At 40.0% G+C, this 13,356-nt stretch overlaps 1 protein-coding gene across 1 annotated transcript in view; it reads right to left on the bottom strand.

Annotated features, from left to right (window-relative positions):
- LOC108790637 (large neutral amino acids transporter small subunit 3-like) overlaps positions 1 to 13,356 on the bottom strand; it is a 213,740-nt gene that overhangs the window by 53,960 nt on the left and 146,424 nt on the right. Inside the window, exons 5-7 of the mRNA XM_018560943.1 lie at positions 7,747 to 7,839; positions 3,418 to 3,551; positions 1,167 to 1,327 (exon numbers count right to left, since the gene is read on the bottom strand). Of these exons, the coding sequence (XP_018416445.1) occupies positions 1,167 to 1,327; positions 3,418 to 3,551; positions 7,747 to 7,839 (388 nt within the window). The remainder of the gene's footprint in view (positions 1 to 1,166; positions 1,328 to 3,417; positions 3,552 to 7,746; positions 7,840 to 13,356) is intronic.

Genomic DNA, 13,356 nt, shown 5'->3' on the forward strand with positions numbered 1-13,356 from the left:
GAAGCCCCTAAAAGTAAAGTAAAAAATAAAAATATTTAATAAAAAATTAATTAATAAATAAAAATTGATTTAAAAAAATGAAAAAGTTTTTAAAAAAAATAAAATATAAAAATTTGAAAAATTAAATATAAACATGTGTGTGTGGAGGGGAGGTGCAGGGTACAGTTCCAGTGGTTGTTTATATGATGGGGGGGGCGAAAAAAAATTCTGCCCCGGGCGCCCAGAACTCTGGTTACGCCACTGCATACACGCAATAGGTTGAACTTGATGGACCTGTGTCTTCATTCAACCTCAAATACTATGTAACTATTCTCAACACCTAAATGGGTCGTGGAAAATCATTTTTTTTTGCTTGATTTGCTCATACATAAAGTCCAAAAAGACTTAAATGTTGCTAATGTGCAATTCAACCTTTTGCTCTATTCAAACACAGAATCTGGTCTCAGTGTCAGCAAAGTGACACAATTCTAGCAAGCAATCTGGTAACACAAATTCCTAATTATTTTCTCTTTCATTCCATCCCTTCCCCAGCTCAGAACATCAGTGTTTGTTACAAATGGTGTTCCCACAACCTAACTTAAGGTACAATTAAACCTTTGGTTTTTTTTGTTTTGCATATATAGTATCTACTGTGAGCAAGCAGAAGATATATGCAAAACATTAAAAAAAAAGTTACCAAAAAGGTTATTACTTACCTCTGTCTCCACTGATCGCTCACATCCTAATGTCCATCATGGGGCGAGTGCATGCGCACTACAGATCTTCGGCAGGGAGAAGAGGAGAGACACAGTGGAGCTGAATGCACGCAGCTGTGAGCATGCATGTCGGACAATGTGGGACAGAAAGAGACAGGAGTCTGCGGTGGATCAGAGACCGGCACCAGCACTGGAGTGGAAGGAAGAAGATGATTGGATCAAGAGGCAGCATTTAAGGTAAGTCCTTAAAGCAGCATGGGGGGAGGAAAATATTTGTGACTTTAATGTCACTTTAATAAAACTGGACACTAAAATGTAAACTTAATTGCAATTTGATGCATGGACAGGGAGTAAATGGTGGCCTTAAAACTTTAACCAGTATCTTCTCACCTGAGTCCTTTACAGAAGTATGTCTACTAAAGACAAAGATACAATTTAGAGTTAGTTAAAATAAATGCTAACCCCCCTTACCATTATTTTTTACATGTTTTGGCAAGTCTTCATTAGACAAATGACCTCCTTCATGATCTCCTTTCCGACTTAAACGTTGGCCAACCATGGTCACATGGGTATAAAACTGATCTCCGGTGACTTTGTGGTCTAGTGCAAGAGAGCGCAATGTGACCTTTTTCCTGTAGGATTATAAGAGAGTATGTGAGTAATAATTATATTAACGTGTATCCCTTAAGGAAATCTATAGTGTTTTGTGTCTATTTTCTTTTTATTGAGTTCAGTAATAAAAAAAAATATTATGCAAAAATAAAATGCTGTACAATAATATTTAATACTAAAATATTATGCAAAAATAAAATGCTGTACAATAATATTTAATACTACTTGCAGCTACTGTAGCTCTAAACAACTCTTAGACAGCAGCTGAAGAAGTCTCAGGAGGAACACACCACCTTCTCAATGACTAGCAATGACAACAGGAGCCTAAAGGTGGCCATACACTGCAAATTTCAGCCAGTTCTTGATGAACAGGACGAAATTTGCACACTGGGCTTAGCTAATTGAAGGAGCCGGTTGGAAAATCTTCCTACGAACAAAGACGGCAACCAATGCAATACAAATAAATCAGAAGGGATTCCTTGATCAACACTCTTGTAGCCTTGATGGGGGAATCTGCTCATTTCTTTTTTTATCCAGCCCATGTGATGAGCGAAAAAAATAGAGCAGTGTATGGCCAACTTAACTAGTTGATTGACAAAGTCTGCCAGAAAGTATGGATGAGTTTTCTTTTAAGAGACACTAGCATGCTCTGAAAGCTCAGTGTCATATATGGAAACAAACCCACACATATTTATACAGTACATATATTAATCTCATATAGTCACTTTCAGGCTCCTGCAGCCATATAAACTTACTTATAAGTGGTTTCTTCAGGTGATGGGATAGATTCCTTTGGCCAGTTGATGAGACAATTGAGAAAAATCAGGCAAGCTAAAGCGGACCAACCCAACATAATCCCCACGAAGGAGATACCTGCCTCGTATATAAGCTGCAGAAAGAATGGTATAAGAAAGCAGTTATTTTACATAAAGAATGAAAACAGAGAGCCCACACATTTTGAATTGAGATATACTATATCTCCTCTATAGCAGTGGTGGCGAACCTTGGCACTCCAGCTGTTCCAAAACTACAAATCCCAACATGCATCTGCCTCTGGGAGTTATATTTGTGGCTGTCGGAGCCTTGCAATGCCTCATGGGACTTGTAGTTCCAAAACAGCTGGAGTGCCAAGGTTCGCCACCACTGCTCTATAGAATAACTAAAACTGCTGTTTTGTGTACCTCTTCCTGTAGACCACATACTGTGTACTAATAACGCGACTGTAAAAAACAATTGTACTACAAACACTTCTAGAGGGAATGATTTAAGGACTATTTCGTAGAATTTGATCAGGCTAATGGTATAGTTAGTGATAATCAGCATGGGTTTAGGAAAGACCGTTCCTGTCAGACTAACCTACTGACTTTTTACGAGGGGGTAAGTAGAGATCTGGATGGAGGGAGGTCGGTGGATGTGGTATATCTGGATTTCGCTAAGGCTTTTGATACGGTACCTCATAAACGCTTACTACACAAGCTAAGAGCTATGGGCATAGATGGAAGGGTGTGTACATGGATAGAGAACTGGCTAAAGGAACGGGTACAGAGAGTATCAATAAATGACGCCCTTTCAGACTGGGCTAGTGTCATTAGCGGTGTGCCTCAGGGTTCTGTGCTGGGACCCATGCTTTTCAACCTGTTTATTAACGACATCGGGGACGGAATAAACAGCGAAATCTCAGTGTTTGCTGACGATACCAAAATTGGGAGGGTAATAGAAACAAACCAAGATAGTATAACATTACAAGAGGACCTGGATAGACTAGGGGAGTGGGCAACTTTATGGCAGATGAGGTTTAATGTTGATAAATGCAAAGTTATGCACTTTGGGAACCTTGATCAACACTCTTGTAGCCTTGATGGGGGAATCTGCTCATTTCTTTTTTTATCCAGCCCATGTGATGAGCGAAAAAAATAGAGCAGTGTATGGCCAACTTAACTAGTTGATTGACAAAGTCTGCCAGAAAGTATGGATGAGTTTTCTTTTAAGAGACACTAGCATGCTCTGAAAGCTCAGTGTCATATATGGAAACAAACCCACACATATTTATACAGTACATATATTAATCTCATATAGTCACTTTCAGGCTCCTGCAGCCATATAAACTTACTTATAAGTGGTTTCTTCAGGTGATGGGATAGATTCCTTTGGCCAGTTGATGAGACAATTGAGAAAAATCAGGCAAGCTAAAGCGGACCAACCCAACATAATCCCCACGAAGGAGATACCTGCCTCGTATATAAGCTGCAGAAAGAATGGTATAAGAAAGCAGTTATTTTACATAAAGAATGAAAACAGAGAGCCCACACATTTTGAATTGAGATATACTATATCTCCTCTATAGCAGTGGTGGCGAACCTTGGCACTCCAGCTGTTCCAAAACTACAAATCCCAACATGCATCTGCCTCTGGGAGTTATATTTGTGGCTGTCGGAGCCTTGCAATGCCTCATGGGACTTGTAGTTCCAAAACAGCTGGAGTGCCAAGGTTCGCCACCACTGCTCTATAGAATAACTAAAACTGCTGTTTTGTGTACCTCTTCCTGTAGACCACATACTGTGTACTAATAACGCGACTGTAAAAAACAATTGTACTACAAACACTTCTAGAGGGAATGATTTAAGGACTATTTCGTAGAATTTGATCAGGCTAATGGTATAGTTAGTGATAATCAGCATGGGTTTAGGAAAGACCGTTCCTGTCAGACTAACCTACTGACTTTTTACGAGGGGGTAAGTAGAGATCTGGATGGAGGGAGGTCGGTGGATGTGGTATATCTGGATTTCGCTAAGGCTTTTGATACGGTACCTCATAAACGCTTACTACACAAGCTAAGAGCTATGGGCATAGATGGAAGGGTGTGTACATGGATAGAGAACTGGCTAAAGGAACGGGTACAGAGAGTATCAATAAATGACGCCCTTTCAGACTGGGCTAGTGTCATTAGCGGTGTGCCTCAGGGTTCTGTGCTGGGACCCATGCTTTTCAACCTGTTTATTAACGACATCGGGGACGGAATAAACAGCGAAATCTCAGTGTTTGCTGACGATACCAAAATTGGGAGGGTAATAGAAACAAACCAAGATAGTATAACATTACAAGAGGACCTGGATAGACTAGGGGAGTGGGCAACTTTATGGCAGATGAGGTTTAATGTTGATAAATGCAAAGTTATGCACTTTGGGATAAAAAACAAGCAAATGGGTTATACAATAATGGGTATGCCGCTAGGGAAGTCTGAAATGGAGAAAGATTTGGGGGTCATTGTAGACCATAAACTCAATAATAGATTACAATGCCAGGTTGCGGTAAGCAAAGCTAGTAGAGTCCTGTCCTGCATCAAGAAGGGAATGTTTTGCAGGGATAAGTCTATAATTTTGCCACTTTACACATCACTGGTTCGGCCTCACCTGGAGTATGCGGTGCAGTTTTGGGCACCGGTACACAGAGGGGATGTCCTTGAACTGGAGAAAGTCCAGCGAAGGGCGACCAAACTCATCAAAGGGATGGAGGACCAGAGCTATGAGACACGGTTACTAAATTTAAATATGTTCACGCTGGAACTAAGGAGATTAAGGGGGGACATGATTTTCATGTACAAAATGTTCTATAGTCATAGCAACATTAGCAACAAACTCTTTACGACTAATTACGTAACAAAGACTAGAGGCCACCACCTGAAACTGGTAGAAAAAAAATTCAAACACAAGGGGCGGAGGGGGTTCTTCTCAGTTCGAGCGGTTAGGGTCTGGAACTCGCTGCCTCAAGCAGTAATTTCAGCTAATAGTGTGGAATCATTCAAGAAGCTTTTGGATGATTTCCTGAGAAATGGTAATATACAGGGGTACATGTACTCCTAATAACGAGGTGACTCAGGGATCTATACACACACACACACACACACACACACACACACTAGGTTGGACTTGATGGACATGTGTCTTTATTCAACCTCAAATACTATGTAACTATGTAACTATGTAACTTCTGGACCTATTGTGACCATATTTATCAATTATATTTTTGTCTCTTGTTACCTTCTGGCTTTTGTCCTTTGTGCCGAAATTTTCAAAATCCATCTGAACACAACAGATGATTGAATGGTTATACGCAAGTCTCTGTACAGTTGTCTAAGAGACAAGGAGCGCTTATCCAGAGACACTAAATTAACCCTTTTCCTCAAATGTGAGGTTACAATTGGCTATACTCAACAATCCATAACTAAATGTAAGCTACTAAAAAGGAACTTGGTTCTGACCCTAGAGAGGGCTCAGGCCACAGTAGCTATAAAGGATCGGAGTAGCCAAAATAAATATTCAATTTTAGATACTTTTAATCAATACAAAATTATTGCACATGAATAAAACCAAATAGCACCTTACCCCCACCCTTAAACAATTCTAAAACCATAGTCTGACAAAGATGTCTAACTCACACACATCACTCACTCTTTCGGGCAGGCTGATAATATTGATAGTTAATTTCCGGTGGAGCTCAGAGGAAAATGAATAGATCCAGTCAGGGCTCAAAATTTCCACTCGCCCCCTCGCAATTCGCGAGTGAAAATTGCGTGGGGGCGAGTGGAAATCCAGGGGGGGAGGGACCAGTGTATTACTTTCTTAAGTGCACTGTGAAGTATCGCTTCATGAAGACAGGACAGTTCATTATCGAACAGAATACAAAATCAAATAATTAATCTCTAAGATTATTACATATATGAAATAATCTGCTTCTTTAAGTATGTAGTTTTGACCCTGAATAACATGCTCTATTGAGAGACTGAGCGGTATGAGAGATAGCCCGGAGCTATATGAATGAATTCTCACTGTTCTCACGGGTTCATTATCAAGTCCTCAAGTATGCTCAGACAAATGATTTTGTGTATAAATAAATGTAATGAACTGTTCGTTAAAGTGCGCTATATAATGTAATTGCAAAGTAGCTGATCATAATCCAATACAGTTTAAACCCAGGAGGTAAGTCTATTAGATAGTTCCATTGAAGAAATGATCTCGTTGCTTTTAATAAATGATTTTGATAAAAAGTAGCAGTTTATACTAGAAAGCAGAAACGCATACAGAAACAGCCCGGGACCATTTGAAACGGTACTCACAATTATGGTTCTCACAGGTTTGCAGCTAGATCCCCAAGTGCACTGAATCACTGTCGGTTTTATCCAAATTGCAGCTCCCTTTTAACACAAGATTATCGTATCGCTGCACAACTTAATTGCTCCTTTGCTTTCGTTGTGGACAGGCCAGATACACACTTAGGGGTCTATTCACGAAGCTGCCGAAGGATCTGGCCGTAGCTTCGGCAGATCCTTCAGCTAGCTTCGGTCCCAGGACCCCTTCGTTCAGTAGAACCAAAGGGGTGCTGTACGGGCTATTCACAATAATTCTGTGAGAAAGTCATGAATGAACAGGAAGTGATGTAAAGCACTCCCTGTTCATTCATAACTGGGAACACATAGTACTATGTGTCCCCAGTTATTTACAAACACTGGAGTAATCAGCTGATCGCTCCAGTGTTTGTCTTGTACAGAGGATCGGTACATATCACTGATATGTACCGATCCTCCTCCGCTCGGCCACGCACACAGGGGGGCTCACCCTGCAGCTTCTCCTCTGGATCCGCGGAGAAGTGAAGGAAGCACTTCAGCCTCGGGGGGAGCGATGGAGGGAGTCGCTGTCGCAGCAGCATGAACGGGCGGTGAGGAGAGAGAGAGAGCGGCCGGCTGTCAGATCCTGGCCGAGCATCTCTCCCTCTCTCCTCACTGCTTGGCCATGCTGCTGTGATAGTGGCTCCGTCCTTCGCCCCCCCCCCCCCCATGGATCTACCAGTGATCGCTTTGCGATCGACTGGTAGATCGTGATCGATCTAATGGGCACCCCTGCTTTATAACTACTGTGGCCTGAGCCCTCTCTAGGGTCAGAACCAAGTTCCTTTTTAGTAGTCTATACAGTTGTCCACAGCTTCTCAAGTGCAGAATGTGGCATATACTGCACATACCCAACAAATTCAAGATTTGGAAGGATATCAGACTCTCACAATAAGACCTTCTGGCTCCTATATCACCACTATCTGTAAAAAGCTAAAATGGCTAAATGTAGAATATAGTGAGATCAAGTTACTTTGTAAAAAACAGCACTTAATAGTGTAGCTTTACTTGTGCAGTCTATCATTTTTCATTTCAATAAACATACTGGGGGAATTTATCAAAACTGGAGCAGACAAAATCTGGAGCAGTTGCCCATGGCAACCAATCAGCTTCTTTGTTCAGTTACGATTTCAAAATGAAACAGAAGCTGAGTTGTTGCCATGCACAGCTGCTACAGATTTTGTCTGCTCCAGTTTTGATAAATTCCATGCACTGTATATTAGGAAAGGGAATAACTGACTCCATTCACATCAAGCGTCCAGAATGTAGAGAACTTACTTTGAGGGCTGGAAATGTTATGGCAGAAGATGCATAAGATCCAATCATTAGAGACATCATGGTGGAACGGAGGTTGCCAAACATATTTGGTAGCTGCAAAAGATAATTTTAAAATGTATTCCTCAAATATAAAAGATAGTGTCTAATATTTATTTGACAACTCTTCCATCTCCACCCCCTTACAAGGAACACGTGGACAGTCACCTACAGTAGACAGGCAACGTGTCAGTTGTTACAATACATGAGTAAAAAATGGACAATCATTACATTATGTGGACAGTTAAAGCCAACTGTAACACTAAATGAGTAATCATGACAATATGTGGGCAACAGATGGGCACTTGTGGCAATTTACTAGTAACTCCCTCAACACCAGTTCAGCCCCTAAGCACAAATTACTACCGCATCTCTCCACCCAAAGAAAAAATTCCCCCTTTCTCCCCTCATCAAAAATATTACCTTTCCCTCCCTCCAGCAAAAAAATCTACCCCATCACCCAGAAAAAATATCCATCAAAATGCTTACCAGACCTTAGATAAGAAGCAGAATGAGCGTAAGTCCTCCCAGGATTCCTCTTAGCTTTGTATCATGTTACATGTCAGAGCCAAGGAGGTTCCTGGAAGAGCTTCCCTCTGTATCAGAAGTCTATAGAGGGCAGGAATGTTATCATGGCAACACAACCTGTGGCTTTGCATGGACCCTGCATAGTGATAATATGCAGAGAGGTGGAAGATCCAGTCCAGAGAACCCCCAGCTGGCTGTCCCTAAGGTGGATCCCTACCCCCTAGTTATGCCACTGATTCCTACAGATCTGCATTATATAACAATTGTGTTATCATGTTGCTTTATTAAACTCAATTCATATACAACAAAATTCCAAAGCTGCAAAACAACCACTTTCACATGGCATAGCACAAGCCTTCACCAGATTCCACATCAAACAAAACCAGTATGTTAATAGCTAGATCACTACAATGGCTATTCTGCTCATCTGAGTCTGACCCTGTAGGCAAACTCTGATTTTGTCCTCCTTGACCCCTTTTTACCTGGGAAACTCTTAAATTGGTTGCAAATGCTAACACCACTAAAAACACCCTCGATAGGTGACCTATATTAGGCCACCCAGGGTTCTCACCAGAAGAGGATACACAGACAATATCTTCAGGGCATGAAGGGATAGCAGCCTAATTCATGCAAATACAATTATTTTAATGTGGACATAAATAATTTTCTTCATGTAAAGGTGTCATTTAGTAAGTATCAAGGGATTAGCTTAGGTAGTATAGGACCTCCTTGGTGATTTCCAAAATATTATCTCACACTAATGAAAAGTGCTTGTGTTGCCAATCAAAAATAAGAATCCTCTTCAAAATAATGTGAGAATGTCTACTAGTGACCTAGTTCTGCCATGACTGGCTGGAAGTTATTGGCTTACCTACCTGCCATATGAAAATTGGCCACAAGATGGTGCTGAAGAGAAACATCTCTATTTACAGTGGCACAGACTCTTTTCTATGGTAAACTCCCAGGAAATAGGGCATTCTGGGAATTCAGCCTCCATCTTAGAACAGAGGAGATAATCCAATGTCTACTAGTGACCAATGTCTACTAGTGGCCGCTCCTGCTGATCAAACACGTCTGAAGGAAAATGCCGAAATCCCTCTGCAGCAGCATCGCTGGCATGGATGGAGTTGTTTTGCTTTATATTTGTAAGCTGACATTATATTTACATGTTTATAGGCTGATTTTGTGTTCATGTCCTTTTTCACCAGTTTCACCCACCCTGTTTTGTTAAGGAACCTTCAAGATTTCACACAATTTAGTTTATTGTAGAATAGGGGGGTTTAGCTGCATGTTGAGCTATACAGGTAGGGTTGCCACCTGTCCAGGATTGACCAGAACAGTACGGGTTTAGAAGGCTGTGCCAGAGTTTATATAGCACCTGAGACCCAGACACAACATGTCAGGCAGACAGGGGCATCCAATATTCAGAAATGTCTGTCTCCTCTGCAGGAGCCATTTTGTGTTAGTCCCCTCCACAGAGCTGCGTGCAGTTTGATATTTGGCAAAATGGCCGCTCCTGCTTATCTTATAGGGAAACTGGAGACATTGACCTAAAAAAATATATATATATATTGTATATATTATAATATATTGTTGCAGCCGATCATGAAGAGAACCCAGTTTCCTGTCATACACCTTTCGGGACTTCTAGTCAGTCCTAGATCTTACTCCTTGTCCTCCAAAGCCAATGTAGTGCAGGTGAGCTGAACAGACTGCGCTTTGGAACCTGGGGTAGCAGACAGTGGGAATTTTCTGGAGCCAAAGGTTGGTAACCTGTGTGTTGTGGTGCCTGACAAACACTATGTGCAGTTGCTAGTAAGAGCTGTGTTTATGTGTAGTTAGTGCCGGGATACAGCTGTTTTTTTTTTAAATTTTGGAGTTTTTGGTTTTATTCAAGCACTGAATATAACCTGTGTAAAGCATCGATAAAACTCATCACTCTTTAAAGTAAAGTCAGTGGACTGGACTCTGTGTTTCTCAAGATTGCTCACTGTAGAATATAATTTTTTATGTCATACTCTTTTTATCTTGCAAAATAGGGTGGAAGAAGTTCAAAAGAGAAAATTGCTTCCGTTCTCGCATACAACTCAAAAATTTGTTTAATTACAAAGTTACAAATGATTTACAAGATAAATGGCATGAAACAAAATATAAAAATAGTTATGAAAGTGTATAAGTATGTTGTTTTAAAAGTTTAGAGTATTTGTGTGTGTGTCTGCATCATGTCCGTGTGTAAGTGTGCCTCTCTCCCAGTGGGGGAGTCTGAGTGTCCTGTCCTTATGTCCATCTTCTACTTTAAAATAACCTATGATATGTTTACCTTAAAAAGTCGTTCAAATTAGCATATTGAAATTCTATTTTCACTACATATTAGCATAATGAAGTTCCATACTCTGTAAATGGATATTACAATAGTCCTGAGTCATGTATATTCCTTCAACTACTCTTTGCATCCTTCAATCCACTTTAAAAGGGCACAAGTCTACTCTATGAACATACCTAACAGCTGTTCAAACTATACTTAGGGTCTGCCTATCAGGCTTACTGATTTAATTACCATTTGTAATTCAAAATCATTAGTACAGTTAAACTGCATTTCCACACTTGGACAGATTAAAATCTAGAAAATCAATCATCATTTATCATACATACATACTCCCTATATGAATATTATGGTTTTTACAATTCTCTCTGAAAATGATTGATTAATTTGAATTTCAATCATTTTTCCTATTTATTTTATACTAATTTTCATTAATTCATATATCAGTCATGTCAGAAGCGTATCACAGATATTCAAAAGCCATAAAATGATTGATTTGCATATTTCATCCTTGATCCAGTATTAGGAACAATAAGCCTGGCAAGACTTGTCTTATCTGTATTTGTCTTATTTTCCTTAAACTCTATCAAATAATACAGTCCCTTGAAATCTTCATTATTAAATATAAAAACACTTTGTTTAGTGGATCCTTACATAAATAGATATTTCAAATTTTCCCAAAAATAGTATGTAACATTAAATATTAATTTTCTTGTTTACTCTACTCAAGTCTAAATATGTATGACAGGACAGTGCCGCGTCACTATGGTGATTGCTGTGTTTGGCGCCCAGGACTCTCAGCCAGAGGGGCTGAGAGGGTCCAGAAAACATATAGTGTTACAGGGAAGGAGCTGGGTGTCCAGTTCTTTCTGGCTTTTTTGGAATATAACTGGGATCTGGGTCTCTGGGGATTTCTAAGAGTCTTGGGGCGGGATGAAATCTCCAGTCCAGGGGCCAGGTGCAGCCAATTGCCAGGCCAGACTGTCCAGGTGGCTGATAACAGCCCTATTAAGAGACTGGACAGATAGGAAGAGGCAGTCAGGGGTGCAGCTTGCAGAGAGTGGGAGACTGTGTCCATGCTGGAGTCTGGCTGGAGAGGCCAAGAGGGCCTGTGGCACACGCGGTGTGTGGGCATGGCTAGGAGGGTCTGTGGCACACAAGGTGTGTTTCAAAAGGTCGGGAGGACCATCATCACGAAGCTGCTGGGTGTCTGGCCATGAGCAGGCTGAGGCTCTAACCCTGGGGGGGGGGGGAGTTGTGAGGAGAGAGTGATCAGCTGTGGCTGATGTATGAACAACCTGCTGTATTGCTGAAAAACTTTGGGACTCTGTACAACAAACTGGTGAGACACAGCTTTATGTTACCTTATTTGTGCTGAAGATATAGACTTTTGCCTTAAGTTATGTTGAAGATAAGCTTACGTTTGTTTAAACACCCTCTGTGCGAGTGCTCTGTGGGCTCCCCAACGTCACAATGACTTTTTCTTAAACTTGTGTTCATTTGTGTCAAATTATCCTAAACATACACTTTATAATGTAAAGCGTGCCTTAAATATGTCTGTAAATGTACCTTAAAATATTTTATCCTTAAACTAAAATAATTCATGGCAATACTGTTTCGATACAGTTATTGTTCCTAACAACATCATGTGTGATTATAAATGTGAAAAATGAATCCTTATAAAATGTGCGTATGAAAAATTTAATTGTGTAATACACTATTTAGTCATCAGTTAAGTTCAGTAACAAAAGTCAATAATTCTTTTCTTCATAGGATGGTCTTCTTTAATAATTCTGTAATGTTATGAAAACTTGAAAATATAGCCATTGCTATAATAAACAAAACTTTGACTGCCAAATATTCTTCCAGAAAAGGCTCTTCTTCTGATCTTCAGAATCTCTTTCATCTGAAAGCATCTAGAAGCATCATGTTATCTTGTAACATTGACTTGTAAGTAATTTCCTGTAAAAGAAATGCAATATCATTACTTAGATAATAACTTAAATAATTTTCATTAGCTAATATGTAACTGCATTTATCTATTACTATGCATACTTTAAATCAATTACATCATCTTCATACCTTTTATTCCTTATATGGTGCAAATAATTTCATTTGAACATACTGCTTATGAATTCTAAAAAAACTGTGAGAACACTCCTATTTATATTCTCCTTCATGTACTATGATGGAATGTTCAACTATTTTCCTGTTTAAGAAGACCTAAACTCTCATGTATGTACTGCGTGACTGGAATCTGTATGACAGGACACAAAATCCCTTTTTGGTCATGGCTCAAAACCTTGTTTTCACAAACTAAGAAAGGTTTTGTATCAACCCCAGAAGTTTTTTTTTACTTCTATAAAATTAGAGATATGCGTACTTGTTTTCTACGCTCAAGATATTGTTTTAATATCAACGTGTTCTACTGTAACTATCTCATTGGCTAAGGTATGTGCCATTGAGCTTCCTATGCTCAGATTGTCTTTACTCTGTGGAGATATTTTTACAATCGCATAGCTACATGCAGGGCTAGCCTTAGGCCTTTAGGCGCCCTGTGCGAGAAAGCTTTACAGCGCCCCTCAGTGGCCACACCCTTTAGTGGCCACACCCCCTTAACCACACCCATTTTCCCCAATATCCGCTCCATTTAAAGACCTCCTTTTTTGTTAAGCCGCAAAGAAACATATTAAAAAGTATAATAAAAATAAAGGGGGGGGGGG

The sequence above is a fragment of the Nanorana parkeri genome, unplaced genomic scaffold, assembly GCF_000935625.1.
Source record: "Nanorana parkeri isolate BGI_ZX_2015 unplaced genomic scaffold, ASM93562v1 scaffold490, whole genome shotgun sequence".
NCBI lineage: Eukaryota > Metazoa > Chordata > Amphibia > Anura > Dicroglossidae > Nanorana > Nanorana parkeri.